The sequence below is a fragment of the Vidua macroura genome, chromosome 15 (genome assembly GCF_024509145.1).
Source record: "Vidua macroura isolate BioBank_ID:100142 chromosome 15, ASM2450914v1, whole genome shotgun sequence".
NCBI lineage: Eukaryota > Metazoa > Chordata > Aves > Passeriformes > Viduidae > Vidua > Vidua macroura.
The window spans coordinates 19,175,871-19,196,383 of NC_071585.1; the positions used below are offsets into that span (position 1 = coordinate 19,175,871).

At 39.5% G+C, this 20,513-nt stretch overlaps 1 protein-coding gene across 2 annotated transcripts in view; it reads left to right on the forward strand.

The window, feature by feature from the left end:
* Positions 1 to 20,513, forward strand: part of KDM3B (lysine demethylase 3B) — a 48,173-nt gene extending 27,660 nt beyond the window's left edge. Inside the window, exons 16-24 of one of the 2 annotated variants that reach the window (XM_053991059.1) lie at positions 2,111 to 2,377; positions 10,439 to 10,610; positions 13,655 to 13,745; positions 13,828 to 13,958; positions 15,243 to 15,362; positions 15,847 to 15,986; positions 16,322 to 16,498; positions 17,059 to 17,193; positions 19,159 to 20,513. In XM_053991059.1, the coding sequence (XP_053847034.1) occupies positions 2,111 to 2,377; positions 10,439 to 10,610; positions 13,655 to 13,745; positions 13,828 to 13,958; positions 15,243 to 15,362; positions 15,847 to 15,986; positions 16,322 to 16,498; positions 17,059 to 17,193; positions 19,159 to 19,239 (1,314 nt within the window). In that variant the 3' untranslated portion in view covers positions 19,240 to 20,513. The remainder of the gene's footprint in view (positions 1 to 2,110; positions 2,378 to 10,438; positions 10,611 to 13,654; positions 13,746 to 13,827; positions 13,959 to 15,242; positions 15,363 to 15,846; positions 15,987 to 16,321; positions 16,499 to 17,058; positions 17,194 to 19,158) is intronic. The other variant, XM_053991060.1, reaches the window with a different exon arrangement.

A 20,513-nucleotide genomic window follows, 5' to 3' on the forward strand; every position in this document is an offset into this window, starting at 1 on the left:
CTATGCATTGTCTCACCACATCTAATCAGATGTATTGTGTAATGTGTTTTTTCACTTTTCTGACTTCTGATCTTCACTGAGTAATTTAGATTTAAAGAACTTATGGAGAACTCCGGTCCATCTCCTGACTTGAATGTCTGGATGCTTCATATAGAATGAACAAAACATATCTGAGAAACTACAGGTGTGTTACTCAAATTGAGAGAAGCAGTTTGCTGCTCATGGAGAGAATCATCTTGATCTTTCTGGAGCATTGATAGTCTGTTGTGAAGAATAATAAGCATGGTCTTTAATAATTAATGCCATGACTTTAATAATAATTAAGACCAAGACTTTAATAATAATTAAGCTGTGTATTATCTTATCTTACAGCCTCTAGAGAGTCAGAATAATGGTACATTTTTAAGACCATCCAAAGCAGATGATGTTATGATCTAGTCTTATTTGGGTAAGATGGGCTGTAGAAAACGAACATAATTCCAGGCAGCAGTACAGAATGGAATCAGACTAGCAGTGGGGTAGTGCCTCTTAAAGGAGCCCGGGGTCCTGGAGGACAACAAGCTGCACCTGGGCCAGCACTGCACACCTGCAGCTGCAAAAGCAAACAGTCCTGGGCTGTTTCAGGAAGCATACAGCTGCAGCACATCAAGGAATGTGGTTATTTCATTCAGCCCCTGTCGGGCTACACCTAGAACACTGTTTCCAGTTTTGATTTCCCTGGGTGAAGAATGACAGTGAAAAATTGCATGGGATCCAGTGAAGGGCCATATAGAATGATTAAAGCGTTAGAGAGCTTGACACATTCGAAACGGTTCTAGAAAATGGTTCTCTTCATCCTAGAGAAGAGAATGCTTTGGGGATCTGATAAATCTTACCATTTCTAAAAGGTGTTGGTTGTAGGGAATATGGAGTTACTCCTTTCATAAAGATGCATGGTTAATAGGGCAAGGGGCAATACCAGTTTCTTTCAGGAGAAATTCTATCTGTATATAAGGAAAAAATCTCCCTTTGCATTCAAAGAGTGGAATAGGCTGCCTTGAGAAGTGAATTAATCTCCTTCCCTGTGAAGTTAAAGTTTGGCATGACCCAGCCCAGGGGAACAAAACCTAATTTCAAGAGAAATTTACACCAGATGATCTCTAGAACTTCTATTGGACCTAGACTCTTCTACAATTCCATAAGTATTTTTTACTGAATTAATATATTCAGTAATGAATAATGTTATGTTTTAGATTGATAACTCTATGTATGGTGAATTTTTTATCTATTGAACCTTAGTTTTTAAGAAGATGGGAGTTTTTGGGAGGGGGGAGAGAGTGGTGTTGATTGGTTTGTTATGTTTTTTTTGTTTTTCACTTGAATGAGACGTTTTTTTCTACCAGAAATCTATCACACCCCTGCCCCCTCCCTCAAATGTGTGACTAAAGGTCCAATAATTGTTTATCTTCTGTTGAATATATGATATCTATTTAGTGTCTTAAGTATTTTGCTATAAAGAAGGCCTATAGGCAGGCTTTTTATTTTTTTACAGTTAAAACGAAATTTAAGATTGTGTTGATAACCTGTTATGAATTTTAAACACCACTTGAGTTTTAAATGTCCCTTGAGGAGCATGGCAACCAGAACCAGAGAGTCTCTCTGCTAGTGGTTCCACTAACATACAGGATGCACTTTCTTCTCTCCCTATCGATGTTTACTTAGTGTTCACATAGCTATCAGCTTATGTGTCCCAAGGTTGAATTCACTTCCTTAGTAATGGGATGAGGAAAATGGGGAAATAGAGTCGAGATATTAATGAAGTTGGGAAAAAGATGAACTATTTTTAATATCAAAGTAGCTGAATTTAGATCATTAAAGTTTTCTATTTTATGTCTGCATAATTTTTTTCAAGGTAGCCTTTAGCTGGATATTTTAACTTCTACCATTGTAAAACAGAGCCATAGCCGTTTCTGTTCTTACTTGGATACATGTCTGTCTCTGAGCCAGTTTGTTTCTGATGCATGTTTCCTGGTAGCAAGGTGTCTGTGACTAAAGTCTGAAGGAGAGCAGATACATGTTAATACTTATACTGTTGCAAGACTAAATGTACCTCTGGATTTACGTCTTCTAGGGGGTCAAAGGTAAAGCCAGCCTGCCAAACTTCTTGGACCATATCATTGCTTCTGTGGTGGAAAATAAGAAGACGTCTGATGGTGCAAAACGAGCTAGTAATTTAGCTGACACACAGAGGGAGGTGAAGGAAATGGTAATGGGATTAAATGTGCTGGATCCACACACTTCCCACTCTTGGCTGTGTGACGGTAGACTTCTTTGCCTTCATGATCCCAGCAACAAAAACAACTGGAAGATCTTCAGGGAATGCTGGAAACAAGGCCAGGTGGGTGATAAGTATCCAGCCCTTGCTGCTTATAAGTGTCCTGAAATTGCAGTCTGTATGTTGTTAAAAACAGTCTATTCAAACTTTGGCTCCTGAGTGAATATGGTGAATGAATATTTCAACTTTATAGCTTTATAAAGAGGGGACACAGCAGCCCTGTTCACTCTATGCTCTATTTACTTAGGCCCGTGTGCTCTTGCATGTTGAGCTTTTCTCAGCTTACCATCATGAGCATGTTTGCTTTGACAGCCCTTTTAGTTGTAGTGTGCTTTGTGCTGAACCTCCTCTGCTCTACTACAGCCCAGTAGTGAATCCACTCTGATTTCCTGAGTGCACCTTAGCATCTACCCCACGCTTGATGCTTTATAGCCTCAGGAAAAGATCCATTTCCTTCCAACTGCAGCATGTACGAGAGCGAAAATGCTGCATGCAGTAGTCTACTGAATTTTGGATGTACCTGATACAGTGTCTCACCCTGAGCCCTACAGCCAGTGGGAACCCATGTATTGTTCTGGACTCAGCAACTCATGCATGGAGCACTCCCGTGGATTGTCTGAGGTGCCATCAAGCAGTTAGGCTTTCAGTACCTTACACCTGCTCTCAGCATAGCCCCTTTTTCAGATGTCAGTCTGTAGTGCTGCAGCTTAGACTTCTCCAGAGAGTCATTAAGATCAGCCTGGTCAGACAACCTGAATCTTAAAAAATTGATGAGTAATTGCTGCTGCAAAGGAAGTGCACCCACAGCTCTAAGAGAAGATATTGGCCATTGCTGTTCAAACTGTATTCTTGGCTCTTGGTCCTGCAGCTGCCTCTGACACAGTTACCTTCACTAACTACTCAGAATTCATGCCATTAGTGCTAGACCATTAGGTCCCTCATCATCTGGGGGAGTTCTGGAGAAGTGCTTGTTATCAGTTAGTTTGTTGTTACAGTGCTGATGCGCTTGGCAGTTGTATTCCATACTTATTTGTGATTTTTCACAAGACACTGAGGTGTGGTGCAGGAACAGGCTGCATATACCTCTTTTGGCACTCAGAGTCTACTCCTGACAGAAGTAGAGTACTTTTCATTTAAATGTAGCCTGCCGCATGGAACTGTACATTCTCTGGGTTGCCTGGGCACAAGCACAGCTAGCATATAGCCGTGAGAACTGCAAAGATGGCTGTTGTGCCACCAGCTGCATTCCTGTTCAGGATTCCTCTGGCCAGCTCCTAACAGTTGGAGGAAGGTACTGTGCAGCACACCCTCACTTGTCTGACTAGAAACTTCACTGCCAGCTTCCCGCTAAGTGCAGTTGCTTTCCTGTCCTGACTTTTTTGGGGTGCATAGGAATCTCTGTTCTTTTTTTTTTTTTTTTTTAATTTTTCATCCTGTTACATTTTTCTGATTTACGAGGGATTTCAGATCATTCTTTTGCAGTGCTGTGATGTCCATCATCTGCTTTTCTTTGCTAAGAGCTTCTTAGTTTCTGGTTAGCATACTTCCATAATTTTCTCAACACTTTCTGTCAGGAAATACTACTGTCTCTCCTAGGAGAATCCTAAATATCTTGGGAATGCCTAGAAAAAATGTGCTTGTCAGTTTCGTTGCCAATGAGACTGGTTAATCACCATGAACAGGATGCTGCTTGTGACCGTGGGGTTCTTGACTGGTGATGAGTCTTGAGACTGCATATGGAGTCTAGAGATGTGATTACAGATCTTGTGTCTGATGTGTAGCTTGCAGTGTGCAGCGCCATCCAAGTTGGTGCACACCCTAAGGCTCTGGCTAAGCTGCTGTGCTCGTGTACTCTTTGTGACACACTATTTTAGGCTTTGCCCCAAGGTGTGCTATTGATGCTTTTGGATCATTTTATAATTCAGAGGACCCCTTGAATAGGGACAGACTGGGCAAGTCCTTTGCTCATTCAGCAATTCTCAAGGTGGTGTTGCAGTCATTGGAGTTTCCTGTTGAAATGTGAAAAGGAATCAAACGACCTCCCTTGTTCCTGCATAAGAGAGAGCATGTGACCCAGGCAGGTGTTACTGTCTCAACAAGGTTATTTTAAACAGAATTTCTTCAAGCAGAGACTCTCTGAAGAAACTGTGCTCTGTCACTGTTCTTCTTTGGCTTATATCCTCCTGTACAACTCAGCTGCACCTTTAAAAGTGAAGTGAAAGAACATTAACTCTACCTCCATTCCCCAAATCCTCTTCCTGTTTTAAGTTTTGGAAAAGGTTATTTGGAAAAAAACCCTTATCCACCCTCCCCAGCACAATAAATGGACACTGGTCACTAGGTCTGTGCCATATGAAGATGTTGGATATGGTGGCATCCCAAATTGTTAAAAGAGAAAATTCTTTTCCCTTAATGCTTAGATAATAAATGGCACTCTTTCAGTGTCACTCAAAAAGAGCAACAGTTTTTGAGTCCTTCATTGTAGAAATGGTCAGAAATAAGTTAAACTTTGTCTTATCCCAGGGTTCACTGAGACCGTAAGAGTAATTCTTGAAGTTGTTTTTAAAGAGCTTTTTGCTCTCCTGAAAATGGTTGTTGCTCATCTGGGTATACTATTAGGATTCTCATCCTATAGCAACTTGATATTTTCTGAATTTTCATGCTAAGATTTCTCTTTTTTGAGACACTGAAAATATGGTATGGTACTGGCGCTTTTTTGGGGGTTTTGTTTTTGTTTTTGGTTTTTTTTTTGTGAGGTTTTTTTTTGTTTTGTTTTGTGGTTTGGTTTTTTGGGGGGGTTTGTTTTTGGTTTTTTGGGTTGTTTGTGGGGTTTTTTGGGGTTTTTTTTTTTTGGGTTTTTTTGTTTGGTTTGGGTTTTTTGTTTGTTTGGTTTGGTTTTGGGGGTTGTTTGTTTGTTTTGTTTGTTTTGTTTTGTTTTTGGGGGTGTTTTTTTGTGGTTTTTGTTATTGTTATCTCCCTGTAGTTTGAGAGCAGATTTGGCAGGCGATGTCTACCAGGCAAGTCCTTTGTCATTTTATCTTGGAGCCCTATCTGTGTTATTCCCTAGAGAGAATATTTTCTTTCTTCCATGGCAAATTTGCTGCTTAATAGCCAGAGGATTTCTACTAAGTTAAGTAGTTTGGTTGTTTTGGGGTTTCTTTTAATTGCTATTTACAAGTGGTCAAGTGAATACAGTAGGGATCAAAATGTCATTATTTTTCTGTACTGAAGACAGCTGGTTTAGCCATCAGCTTAAAGTCTACCAGGCAATGCTTTCTACACATCCTTTGAAAGGTACTGTTATTTTACTCATATATGATCCCTAGTGTTTGTTGTAGAATATGCTTAAACTTTTTTATTGCCTTAATGTTACCATTTTTGCTGGGATGAGTATATTCAGATTGCCTTAATGTTACCATTTTTGCCGGGATGAGTATATTCAGATTGCTTTAATGTTACTATTTTTGCTGGGATGAGTATATTCAGATTTGAGATTGCTGTATTTGCTTTGTTATCTTAGGGAGGTTTGCTGCTTGCAAAGGTGTCACATTTGGGACATAGTAGGAAGACTGCCAAAGCTTATCTCTCCCTCAAACATGTGCCCTCTGCTGCTTTTCCATATTGGCACACAGAGTACTACTGGGGAGACCGGGACAGTATTAAAAGTGACTGTATGGCTCTGGAAGTGTTAATCAAGGCCATGGAGTACTCATGGTTTTCTTACTCCTGCCAGTGAAGGGTAGGGAAGTGGACAGATCCTGCATGTCAACCATAGTTTGCACATCTGGTTTTAACCAAGAGTGTTTTGTGATCATGGGAACCTCTTTGAGGATTGAGGATTGCATGGAAGAGATAGGATCCATTTAAGCAAAAAAAAAAAAAAGCGTCTTTGTCAACAGGCTGGCCAACCTTGTGAGGAATGCTATAAGCAGGAGCAAGGAAGGGAGAGTATGACCAGTGATCAAGGAAGGAATTGACTGATTTGGCAAGCAAATAGTATGAGGTGATGTGAACAGGAGTAATTCTGTGCTCAAGAAACCAATGATGAAAGATATCCACCTCAAGTATATGCATGTAAGTAAGGATCTGTGTGCATCACAGCATTGTGAAGAAAGCTCTCATGCTATTTCTGGGAAATCAACATGACTAGATGTCTTTCTGAAGTACTTGTACACTCATGCATGCAGCACATTGAACAAAGAGGAGGAATTAGTGTGCAATTGCACATTGGTATGACAAAGTGGTGGGATAGCTCATGCAGCTGTAGTATGGGAAGGAATAGGTAGAGGCTGTTCAGGAAGGACAACACAGGAATGACAGGCCAGGAAAATAAGCAGGGAACGTTGCTGGTTTTGTGAGGAACAGCCTAGAATGCTTGAAATTGTGTAGGAGCTGATGATGAGCCATCCAAGAACTTAGGAGCCAGGATTATTGACCAGCGTAACATGGACAACATTATGGCAAGTATCTGCCATATCACCCTGATATCTGCTGGAGCAACAACACAACAGGTCCTGAAGTTTTCTGAAGTGCATTGATGTCAATGTTCTGAGACAGCTGATCAAAGAAACAGCTAGGGAAGGGCACTTGTTTTGGACCTCGTGCTTTCACACAAGGAAGAAGTGGTGGTTAATGTGGAGATAGGGGGCACCTTTGGCTGCAGGGGCTATTAGATGGTGGCGTTCAGGTCGAGATTCTGAGAGGAGGGAGCAAAGCAAAAAATCATGATCACAAATCTGGGCTTTGGGAGAGCAGGCTTTTGCCTTTTCAGATACTTGCTTGGAAGAATCCCATGGGGATATGGTAATGAAGAAAAGAGGAGCTCAGGAATACTGGTTCAATCATGCTTAACCTGCCTTATAGCCTTCTGTGATGATATGACTGTCTTGGTACATTAAGGGAAAGTAGTGGATGTTTTTTGTATTAAATTTTATAAAGGCTTTTTTGCACTGTCATAATGTCATCAAAGTGAAGTGACTTGGTAAGTGAGCAGTGTGATGGACTTAAAACTGACTGAAATGCCATGTATGAGAGCACTGTCACTAGTGGTATATCATAGGGGGTCACTTTTGCACTGAGTAGTACTTGTCATGTCATTAGTGACCTAGATGGGATGAGGTTCATACACCCTTAGCAAGTTTACAGGCAATACAAAACTAGGAGGAATGACTCATACAGCAGATGGTTCTGCTGCTATTCAGAGGGTCTGAACAGGCTGAAGAATTGGACTGAGAAGAATCTGGTGATGTTCAGCAAGGGAAAATGTAATGTCCTGTACATCAGGGAAGAATAACATCCTACAGCAGTTGCTGAGAAGCAACCATTTGGAAGGTAGTTTTGCCTAGAAGGATCTTGGGGTCCCAGTGGGCAAGGGAGTGACCATGAGCCAAGAATGCGTCCTCACAACCAAGAGAGTTGTCAGCAAGTCAAAGGAAGTGATGGTTCTACTTACTGTGTTCAGTTCTGGGCTCCCCAATTCAAAGGAGTTGCAGACTTACTAGAGGAAGCCCAGCAAAGGGTCACAAAGATGATGAAGGGACTAGAACATCACTTAGATGAAGAGAGGCTGAGCAAGCTGGGACTGTTCAGTCTAGAGAAAAGAAGGCTCAGGAGAGTGTGGAGAGGAAATCTTAAGAAGAGGGAGCCAGGCTCTTCTTGTCAGTGCCCACTGACAGGAGAAGTGGGAGTGGGTGCAGGAAGTTCAGCCTCAACACAAGAAAATACTCTTTTTTGGTGTGAGGGTAGTAATTTCCAATCTAAATGTTTCTGTGGGGTTTTTTGCTTTTTTCATTCCCCCAAAATTTACAGGAGTAAAGTAAACAACCCCTTTTTGTTTTCTTAAATCTCACTCTTCCAGAGTTGAGGTTTCATTGCTGCCTTCTAGAATTTAATGGCTATGTTGTATTGTATTTGAAAACCAAGGCCATTTCTGTTATCCCCAGACTTGGGATTTTTACATTCATTTCATTTCTGAGTCAGTAGTCCTCACTTAGGGACTAAAATCAAAACTAGGCCTTTTAGAGGCCATTGGACAACACAAAAGAAGCAGCAGTTGGTTACTGGAGTGTGTTTAAGCAGGATAACTTTGAAGTTGCTTATATATAGCTCTGTAGGTATCTTTGCCTAGCACACTGATACTACATCTAGGGACCTGTGTGCTTCTCAGGGTTGTGCTGAGCTCTTCATGTGAATAAACCAAGACCACCATCAGATCATTGGTAATGTATAGGGCACAGCTTGGAATTAATTCAAACCTGCGTAGCCATGGGAACTGCCATCTGAACAGAGGTAGCAGTTATAAAAGCTGAAGCTTTTCAGGTGGGAATAGTCCATGTGCAAGTTCACTTCATACCCTCTTTGTTTTCTCTCAAATTTAGTAATTCTCTTTTGAGATGGCAGGGTGAGAGGAACTGAAAAGGTTTTGGCAGAGTTGAGAGGATTGTCTGGTATACCTTTCCCAATTGTTGTCAGTTTAGCAAATGCTTTGAGATTAATTAAATTAATTCAATTAATTAAAGCATTTTAAATGCTTTTATGGGGAGAGGCCACTGAAATATCTGTTTGGAGTATATGTACATCATTAGCCTAAGCATCTTAAAACCCCTTTTGCAAGTGAACAGCCTTTTTTCCACTACTTGGTTTTGTCCTACAGAGTTAATGTTGATCTGTGATTATACATAAAAAACAAGTGAAATAGTTAAACAATTCATATTAAAATACAAAAATTCCACATGAGAAGGCTTTAGTACAAATGCTGTTTCTAGTGGTAGTTGCATGTGTGCTTAAGAAAAAGGACAGCTGGTGGGATTCTACACCTACTCTACTGCCACAGGTGGATTGACCCTGTCTGGCTGCCAGACCCCTCTACCCAGCTGCTTTCTCACTCCCCCTTCTCAACAGAACATGGGCAGAAAATCAGGTGAAGAAGTTTCTGGGTCAAGATAAAGCCAGGGAGGTCCCTTAGGGATTGCTGTCATGGGCAAAACACGTTTAACTTGAGATAAAGGATTTGAATATATTGCCAATTAAAAATAGAGTAGGCTGGGAGAGAAGAAAGACAAATCAGTAAACACCTTACCTATCCCTGCACACTTCAACTTTTTCCTAAAGGCTCAACTTTACTCTCTCATCTGACTATTCTACCTCCTTCCTGCCATAACTCCTGGAGTGACACGGGGGATTATGGGGGTTGTGGTCAGTTCATATCACAGTGTCTGCTGCTCTTTCCTCCTCACACTTGCCTGCTGCTTCCTCTGTGTGGAGTTCCTCTCACAGGATACTATCCTTCATGGATGACTCCAGCATTAGTTGTCTCCATGGGCTGCTGCAGTGTGGGTCCCCAGTGGGCAGTTTTTGCCAGAAAGTTTGCTTATTAGTGGGATTCTCCCTACAGCTTCTGCCAGAGCCTGCTCCAGCATGGGCTCTCCATGGACTTCCTCCAGCAAATATCCCTCTGCTGCAGTGGATCCTCTGTGGACTGCAGGTGGATCTCTACTTCACTGTGGTCCTCCACAGGTTGCAGGGGACAGCCTGCCTCACCATGCCCTTCAATGGGCTGCGAGCACCTCCTCCATCACTAACCTTGGTGTATGCAAAGCTGTTTCTCTCCCTTCTCCCTGCCTGCCATCCATGTTGTGTGTCCCCCTGTCTCTCTCTCTCTCTCTCTCTCTCTCTCTCTCACAGACGCGTGCAGCAACTGTGGAGAACTTTTTACCCTTTCTCATTATCACAGAGATTCTACCAGCATCAGTTATGGGCTCAGCTTTGGCCAGTGGTGGGTTTGTTGAGCCAGGTGGAGCCATCTGTGTCCACCATGGGGCAGCTCCCAGTTTCCTCTTACAGAGCCTATACCTGCTGCCAACACCTTGCCATGGAGACCTAATGCACTTGCCTTGGCAAGTCTAATCCAACGCCACTTCTAAGGCAACTGCACATGGCATGGAACTGAAGTTTGCTTTGACTCTGGTTATTTGCTTGATGCACAAAAGCCAGACATGATGAAAATAGATTTGTGGTGTCTTTTGTATGGTGGTAGCCAGAAGTCTTGGCTCTCTTAAGAAAGTTTGGCTGCATATGTAAGATAATTGGTTATGGTGGAGTAAGCATTCATCTTTGTATTCTCAGCCCGTGCTGGTATCTGGTGTCCATAAGAAGTTGAAGTCAGAGCTTTGGAAACCAGAAGCTTTCAGCCTGGAATTTGGAGATCAAGATGTAGATTTGGTGAACTGCAGGAACTGTGCCATAATTTCAGACGTGAAAGTGCGTGACTTCTGGGATGGCTTTGAGATAATATCTAGTAAGTAATATTTATGGCTGACTAGTTTAACTGAGCAGTCTGTCTTGCTATCTTCAACTCTTCATTTTCCACCTATTTTCCTAAAAAATAAATTAACAAAAAATCCAAAAACCTATCAGTCTCATCCAAAGAAGCCATTGCTCCTTACATCTAGCACACCCTGGAAAATGCTTTGTTGGTGAAGATTAGGGTAGAACTGTCCAAGAGAACTGTCTGTACTGCAGTGTGTTGGTGTGTGTAATTTTCATGTGTCAAAAAATGCTTCATTTCATGGGAAACTGCTTGTTTGGTTTTTTTTTTTTTTTACTTTTCCCAGTGAAATTAATCCTCAGTTACCATTTTTAAGAAAGTAAGTAATGTGTCTACCTTCGCTCTCCTTTCAACCTCAATTTTTATTATGAAACTAAAGGGAACCTGCTGAGTTAAAACAGACGGAGACTTTTGATACTAAAATTTGGATTTGGTGGAATACATCAGTCAAGTAAATTTTACATATAAATGCAAATTTGTATATATTATGAATAGCAATGCTATATGCGTGCCTCACATGATAACACATTATTTAATGCTCGAGTTTTTCTTTGAGAAAACCTTCTGTCAAGTGTGGATGGGGAAACTAACCAGTTAAAGTTTCTGGGGACATAACAGGTCAGGTTAAAGAGCTTCTGAAAAGCTGAGTGCTCCATTTTAGATTGTATATACCTAGATCTGAGTGGTCTTATAGTTACAGGTGTTAGAGCTGTAAAAGTTCATTGCAATGTTGCTGATTTTAGAGTTGTGTATAAAATGTTTTCTGTATTTATTGCTGTGTGTATATTGCAGAAATGGTGAACTGTTGGATGACTTAATTGAATGTTCATTCAACAGTCAATGAAATTATAGATTTGCAGACCAAGAATACTCCCTTCCTAGTAATTTTCCAATCAATAAACTCCCTGCTTTTGACCTTTTTTTTTTTTTTTTTTTTTGTGGTTAGTACAGAATATTGTATTTTGTACTGTTAAATTTCATACTGTTTTTGTTATTAATCAGAAATAAATGGCCTTGGAGGATATAGTGGTGTGGTCTTTGTGTATTGACAGTAATTGGGAAAGTTCACAAACTCTTCACTTTTGTGCTGAGGTCATTAATGAAAATAGTGAATTTGTATGGGTCAATTTATCTTTGAGAAATGTTACTTGCAGTTTGTCTCCAGGCAGAGACAAACTTCGCTTCTTTCAGCAAAATCAGTTTTAGCTTTTCTTTTAGACAAAGCATTTACCACACTATACATGAGAAATATTAGTGACCTAGGTTGGAAAACCTTATCACTCTTGATAGTTTCTTTTAAATACATTTTATTTAGAGTTTCTTCGGCCATGTTCAATTTCTAGTACAGAGGAATATTATTTGCTGCTAGTCCAGATATTTCACATTTTAATTCTTATGAAAACTGTTGGCAAATTTACCTAATGTCTCTGACTTTTCTGCATTACATGAATTCTAAATTTTTTAAATACGTGGCTGGCTCCCACCCTCACATTGTTACCAAAGAGATGCAGAACAGCCACTGACTTTGGAGGTGTTATTGAGATTATTCTATATGATACTTTAATTAATTTCAATCTTTTGCTGTTTCTTTTAATATTTTCAGGCTCTAAGTGGACTTTTGAAAGGTCTGAGTTTTTGTTTCGATCCTTCTTACACCTGCTTTTCTTTGCTGATGAGATATTTTCTGGGATTTGTCCAGTTTCATGTAACTTGTCAGATCTGTATGTTATCATCCAGGTAGCTCTTCACTCTGTCCTTTCTGAATAGCCTCCCTACAAGCTGCTTCTTGTTTAGAACATAGATCCTTGATCATTTCAAAGTCTTGAATATGGCAAGTTGTGAAAGATCTTTAAATTCAAGTCCTTGAGCTTTTTCACCTCTCTAAAATCTGTAGCTTATCAAAGTTTATCTTTAAATCAGTCACTTTAGTTTACATATCTGCAGTTCTTAATTCCTTTTAATTTCAATAAAATATTTTTTTATATTGCAAACTCAGGCTGTCTTCTGTAGCCTGTTGATATGTAATGCAGATGTAATTCACAGGTCTCCAAGTCCTAATTTCTTAGATATGCTTAATCTTCTGATGCTGTCAGGAGCTCTGCTAGATCAGTTCGGCTGAAAATTCTCAGTAACGTAGGAAGCAGTGAAGGGTGATGCTGTCTAGTGAAATGGGGATGCTAAAGTCTTAAGACTGCTGTTTTTTTAATTTGTGGCTTCATGTAGATTTGTGAAAAATCTGGTAGAAGAGTGAACTTTGTTTTTCTCCAAATGTTACAGTGAGTTCTAAGCTACTTGTGTACCACTTACAGATAGACTCTCTTCACCCTAAGATCTGAGGTAGAAAAGCAGTTGATATGGTCAGTGCTGTCATAGCATACATCCACTGTTGCATGTGTAATGCCATCTTTCTGTGCTGCTCACTTTCTGTTTCCAGTCAGGACTTGTGTAAAACTCTTAAAGTGAAGAACAAATGTTTGGTTTTGGCACTCTGCTAATTTGAGTTCCTCCAGCAAAGAAGATTTAAAAAAACCTAAAGGCTGTCTTCCTTTGTGACCACCCGCCCTTTAGCCTTTTTGAATGTAGTGTACCATGGTTTCTTGCTTTACACTGAAGTTAGGATTGATTTCAAAACAAGAACCAATAACTTTAATTTTATAGAAGTACCACTTCTCTTGAGATTAATGATAAAACTCCCTTAGACTTTGGTAAAAGGAGTAAGGAAGAATGATTTTGGAAAGGCTTGTTTTTAAGCTGAATGAAAACGATTCTAAAACTTAGCAGCTGTGCAAGATCTGTCAAACTTCTGCTGTCGGTGATGATATCTGTGTATGTATACTTACATAGTTGTTAAACTGTTGTTGGTCATATTATGATATTGCTTGGAAGCCCAAAACAAAACCAGGATCCATTTTGCTGTGCATTTTAAGAGGTACAAAAACCCTTACAGCTTTAACAAGGTAGTGGGCTGTGGTAAAAAGATACTACATGAAGAAATCTTGATTTGTTTCTTGCAGAACGGCTCAGGTCAGATGATGGTCAGCCAATGGTACTAAAGTTAAAGGATTGGCCTCCAGGGGAGGACTTCAGAGATATGATGCCTACGAGGTAAGTAACCTTTAGTATCAGTGCTGACAGAACTGCTGTAGGTGCTATAGGAGGATAACTCGCCTTTGTCTTTGCTCTCTAGGTTTGAGGACTTGATGGAAAATCTTCCTCTTCCTGAATATACCAAGAGAGATGGCAGACTGAATTTGGCTTCTAGGCTGCCAAGCTACTTTGTCCGTCCTGACTTGGGTCCCAAAATGTACAACGCGTATGGTATGTGAGTATAGGTCTGCAGATACTGGTTTTTGTGACTCTTTATTACACTTAGGGCAAATACAAGGCTGTGGCATTACACAAGGCTGTGGCTGTGGCTGTGGCAAAACTCAGTGCTTATCCTAGACCCTGCTGTTACTTTTTTTTAATTTAGTCCTGCAAATCTATTCTTACATTAGCCCTCTGTCAGATGTGCCCTTTTCTCTAGAGATGTACATACAGTAAGTTAAGTTTGCAAACAATTATTAATACATATAACAGGCATAATACCAATACAGGGTTCAAGGAAAAGTTAGTATGTTTTTGAGAGCAACTTAAGTATTTAAGAGGAAAATTACCCACCTTCTGGGCACTGGTCTGTTATAATAGGTACTGTTCAGTGAGTTCCTAACTTCAGAAGCTTGTACTTTAAACAGAAAATAGATAAATACAATGGTGATCCTAAAAACTCTTGTGGGCGCATACTTCTGTTACTGTTTGCTGATACAAAGATTTTTTTTTTTTAATATTCCGGTTCCCTGCCATATTACTTGCTAGAGATGGTTAAGCAGAGGTAGAAAGAGAGGTTGCTATTGAAAGGCCAGAGGAAAAAAAAAGGGAACATGCTAATAAGAAGGTCAAAGAATTAAGAAGCAAACATTTGAAATCTTTCTCCATTACTTACAGTCACTTGAGAGATATAAGTTTTCCTCAACACGCAAAGGTACAAGCACTTGAGTCTGCAGGTGTTTCTCAGTACTGAATTGTAATCTGAATCATTAATGATGAGTCGATCACTAACTGCTGTGAATTCAACTGGTCCTGGATTTTACAGCTAGTATGAGAAAATAAAAAACAGCTGGAGGCTTATACTTCTAACAGTCCATTGACTTGCTGCACACAGTAGGATGCTAATGCCACTTAAAGCAGTTCTCTCAGGCCTCCAAGCAAAGGAGGACTTGCTTTGTGCTTATGATAGCTAAGTTCTCTAGTACAGGCTGTATAGAAGACTCTCAGAGAGACAAAACTGTAAAGTACAAGTTATGGCTTTGGTGTTAAAATGCTTGTTTTCTCATGACTTGGGTAAACTAGATTTGCTGCTTCTGTTTCCTGTAAAATTAAAATACTGATTATCAGTAAACTTTACTTACACTACACATGACATGAATATTACATGCTTCAGTTGCTGTTTGACTTTGGTTTCTGCTCTCATTGCTGTACAAAGTTAGCTTTCCAGACAGATTTTTCAGTTAGGTTATAAGAGATTAGTCACAGAATTTGATTTTATTTTGCACTCTGTTATAGGCTTAATTACTGCAGAAGACAGACGAGTTGGTACCACAAACCTGCACTTGGATGTGTCTGATGCTGTTAACGTCATGGTGTATGTTGGGATTCCCATTGGGGAAGGGACCCATGATGATGGTAATGCTTAAGGAAAGCTGTTTTCTGTACAGTAAAAATGAGCTGTGTGTGTAAGAAGCCTGTATCTTTTATTTAAGCTTGTCATTTCTATGATATATAATTCAAGTATACAAGGCAGTTTGCTACATTTGCAGCACATAATTAAAAGTGCAGTAATGCTTCATTAGTTTCCAACTGTGCCAGCAGCAGAGTTTTGCTAGAAATTAGGTACATTCCTGAAGAAAAGAGGAGAAAGAGTAACTTATTCCCCTTTCTTCTCCTTGTATTTCAATAATTGTAGCTCAGTTTAAATTCAACACTGAGCTTTGTGATTAGCTGTCAATTGACACATTCCCTGAATTCTGTTAAATTGAAGCTTGATGGGCTTAGAAAGGGCACTATATGATGCAACAGTTGCAGTGTGACTGAATTTAGTAGCTCAAAATGCTCTTTCCTCTTCTCTGTGTCAAAAAATGAGCAGCTTTTACATGGATTCCCCTTTCAGAGGTTCTGAAAACAATTGATGAGGGAGATGCTGATGATGTAACAAAGCAGCGAATCCATGAAGGAAGAGAGAAACCTGGAGCATTGTGGCACATCTATGCTGCCAAGGATGCTGAAAAGATACGGGAACTTCTCCGGAAGGTATGCTGGTTGCAAAGAAAGCTTGAGCTTTTACAGGGTTCCTTGACTAGCTTGCTTATAGCAGCTGAATGATACAAATTGCTATCAACATCAAGTGCGTAGGTATTGCACTTCTGTCTTTGAGGGCATTGATAGTTACTATGTTCACAGGTTTTCAGCCTGGTCTAGAATCTTCATACTAATGCATGTTGCTGTTTAAGACCTAAATGACCTTAATGAAAATAATGTTCTACCTTGAAATAGTTTGTGAAGTTTTTAGGTACAGACCATTTTGTGAGCCAGCAATATCAAGGTGTTGTGTCATGGTTTCCTTCCACCCCGTATCTTGGCCCTAGGTTGGAGAAGAACAAGGCCAAGAAAATCCTCCAGATCATGACCCCATTCATGACCAAAGTTGGTACTTGGACCAGACCTTACGTAAGAGACTATATGATGAGTACGGTGTGCAAGGCTGGGCAATAGTGCAGTTCCTTGGCGATGCTGTGTTCATTCCTGCGGGTGCTCCCCATCAGGTAACTATACCAACTCTAGGCCATATTGACAGATAGAATTGAATTGGAGGCACAACAGCTCCAGCTTTAAAATATATATTTTGAAAGGTCTGACTGAAAGGTAATTAATATTGCACACTTAAGGTTTCTTTTTCTACATATGCAGTTCTTGCATTACTAAAAGTTATGTAAATATCTGAATGATGTGTAGGCAACTGCGATGAAATTACAGGGGGGAAAAAAAGCTGGGGTGAATGGAGGGAAAGCATTTCTGTGTAGTGAAACTTCAGCCAAGGAAACCAAATTCAAAAGTTAAGAGAACTTGCTTTAGGGAACACTAATATATATGGGAGAACAGGAAACCTGTTAGATGTCATGTATTTTGTTCTCATTTTACTATTGGATACACCTCTGTTAGTTTCTGGTTTTGATGAGTAAATGTGGCAGAGCCTAAATATGTGGGGGGGTTGTGGGGGTTTGGTATTTGTTGTTGATATTTCTTTCGGGTTTTGGGGTTTTATTTGTTTTGTTTTGTATGGTTCATTGTCTTTATATATCAGTCATTTGATATGGGTTTTTAGGTCCATAATTTGTACAGCTGCATTAAAGTGGCAGAAGATTTTGTATCTCCTGAACATGTGAAGCACTGCTTCCGTCTGACCCAGGAGTTCAGGCATCTGTCTAATACTCATACGAACCATGAGGATAAACTGCAGGTAACAATTTTATGTCAGTAAACACTAAATACATCCTGTGTTTTGCCAGCTTACTTCAGTACTAGAAATGTATGTTTAAGGAAAGAGTAACGACTTCCCACAAATTTGGAGATTCTCATTTGATAGGTACATTACTTAAAAATTAAGTACTTCTGTCTACAGTATTATGTAAACAAAAATTAGTAATAGACTTCTGCATTTCCAGAGAACTTTCCCCCATAAGACTAATGCACACATTGGTATTAATAAGTTTTTGAATGGCTGAATCTTAATGACAGCAGAGCAGACCAGAAGAAGAAAAAAAAAAAATTAAAAAGGAAAGAGCAGTGCTTTGTTTTGAAGAGAGATGTTTATTTGACCAAGTACACTTATGTTTGTTTCTTTATTGCCTAAAGGAAAACTCCTCTGAAAGCGAAGGCTGGCTTATTTAAGTCAGGGGTATGGTTTAGTGATGGACTTGGCAGTGTTAGGTGTGTGGTTGGATTCGATGATCTTAAAGGTCTTACCCAACATATGTTAGTCCTAAAATTAAATGTGTTTTGGTTTGAGGAACTGTGACTGCTTCAACTAATAATTATGCACAGAACATAATAGATACACAAGGACACTGGATGTAAGACAGTAAGTTCTACAGAGAGAAGACCATAGGAGATCTTGTTGGATTTTGTCTAACACTTCTGAAGCATTAGTAACTGCTCAGTTTGCAGATTTTGTGGTCAGCATTTTTTGTGTATCAGTAATTACATGTATGTGAAAGGAAGGAGGGTGGAGATCTGCAGAATGGCTGTCCTCATCAAAGTACACAGTATATGGTCACTCTCCAGAATGTCACCCAAGGATGTCAGAATCTACAGTGTTAATTCTCTCATACCAATTCAGTGAAAGTTTGCTATAAATTTCTATGTGAATTTTCATGGGATTATAAAGGAAAGCAGAAGTAGGATCAACTCTCATTCTGGCATCTAACACTGTACCTCTTCAGCTGTGATGATATAAATGCAGAAGTGTTTCTGTAAATTAAGAGGTTGCAAATGAATAATGCTTATTATTAAAAAAAAAGAACCAAGAAACAAAAACCCACAAAGTGCAACTTGGTAATCCTGTGAAAAGGAATACTGGTTGTATTTGTCTCAGTATTTTTTTTTTAATTTGTCATTTAAAATGTATATTTTTATATAAACCTCTGTCTATATTTTTATATATTAAAATACACAGGGACAATAGCAGCTCCATAAATTATACCAAAAATGAGGTCGCGTGTACATCAGGAAAAGATGATGGTGCTTGACAGTTAGTTGAGCAAGTGCAATTGAGCCACTCACTTAGGAGGTGAAACTGTTCTGTACAACACCTGGAAACAGAATTCAAACTTAGATCTGAAAAAATCAGAAACTAGACAGAACTTTGATTCTTAAATAGGTAACTGTGAAAACGATAGCAATGAGTACTAGTGGATTTCTCATCTTGTGCTTGTCTTTCTGCAAGATTCACACATTTGAAGAATTTCTAGCCTCTATGCAAAGACAACAGGATGATTTGTTGCATCATCTTAATTTTCATATGATTAAACCATATGATTTTCTTGCATCTTTTAGATTTGATTCATGTGAGTCTCTAAGTGACTTGGATCACAAGGACTTTTATAAAATAAACTCCTATATGTATAACTTTGTAGTGCACTTCCTCCTAGCTCTCACAAGAGAAGGAATTGTCTTAAAACCACACGAGTAAATATATGTTGCTGAGTGACCAGAAAATGAGTTAATAAATCAGTGCAGGTGTCTAAGATACTTGTCATCTCTGGCAGTTAAAATTTGTGCTGTTGGTATCCTGAAGCAAAAAGAGTATATATTTTATATATACTCACCAAGTATTACAAATTCAGCTGTCAAAGTTGATTGCATAGCTATGTAAGACTCTCCTTGTTAGTCTGTAGAAGTTGATTTTTTTTTTTCCCTGTTGCAGGTGAAGAACATTATCTACCATGCAGTGAAAGATGCTGTTGGCACACTGAAAGCTCATGAATCTAAACTAGCTAGATCGTAGGAATTGCTAATTCCAAATGCCCTGTCAAGTAGGCCTTTTGCTCACGGTATATACAGGGACTGCACACGACTGCCTCTGCAGGAGCAGAAGCTTCTCACTGGGAGCTGGTGTGGTCAGTATTACACTCTTCAGCCACTGTTTTCTACGCTGCCTCAACACAGAAGGTCTAATGGAAGGTCGCACTGTTAAATGCAGAATTCCAGATTCTAAAAGGTGCCATATCCCTTTCCTGTGGCCTTTTGCAATTTGAAAGAACATGGAAACCACTTGGTGTTCCTGCATATTACGATCAAAAATGGTATAAAGAGTGTGGATGGTTTTTTCCCTCATGCCTAGTTAGACTCCACAAAGTTAGACAGAACGTGCTGGAGGTGGGTTGTCCTACTGCAGACTTGGTTGATAACTGCTGAAAGAATGTGACCAACAGTTGCCCAACTGCAGAAATTCAAACAAACTCCCCGTGTGAGATACAGGCCAAGGAAAAGGATAAAGCTATTCTCTGCACTCCCCTTCTTCTAGCCGTTTCTCTATACACTGTAGAGTTGCAGAACTAAAGGGAGAACCCACTTTTTTTTCCCCCAGGGAGACTCCAGAAATAAGAGAATTGTGTATTTAGTGAAAAATTAGGTTTGTAGTGAAACAGTTAATATTTCATGAAAGTAGATATTTTTAGTATTTTTGAAGTACCACAATTGTTCCTGGATTTTCAAGGAAAGGTGTATTACATTTAGTCTTCCTTTCAATAAAATCAAGAAGTGATTTTTAGAAAGCAGTCCAAAATAGCACAAAAACAGCCAAAGGAGAATTGAATAGAAATTGACATCCCACCTCCCTTGCCCATATTACCTCACCTCTCTTCCTCCCTCTCTCTATGCCACCCTGTTTCCTCAGAATGAATAGTAAAAAGGAGTATAAACTCTGTTCTCACAAGGAGATGTTGTACATCTCTCCCTGCACTGGTGACTGCAGGCAATATTCACCCAATACCAGTGCTACCTGAAAACATCTATAAAACATATATCCTTTCCAAAGTGAAGGAAAAGTTAACTTTTGGTGTCAACTTTGTCCAGAACTATTTTAAGTAAAATGTTCCTGCTTGATAGAACTGTATTCAGAATTTACTAATGTCAGCATTGATGCAATGGATTTCATTGTCCGGGTACATGGGGAAATGTATTGACCTTATCTCCAGCTGTACTGTAGTGCCACTTGCAGGCCTGTTAATATGTTCACGGTTATTTCATTTTTTAAAAAATAAAAGTCATTTACTGTAA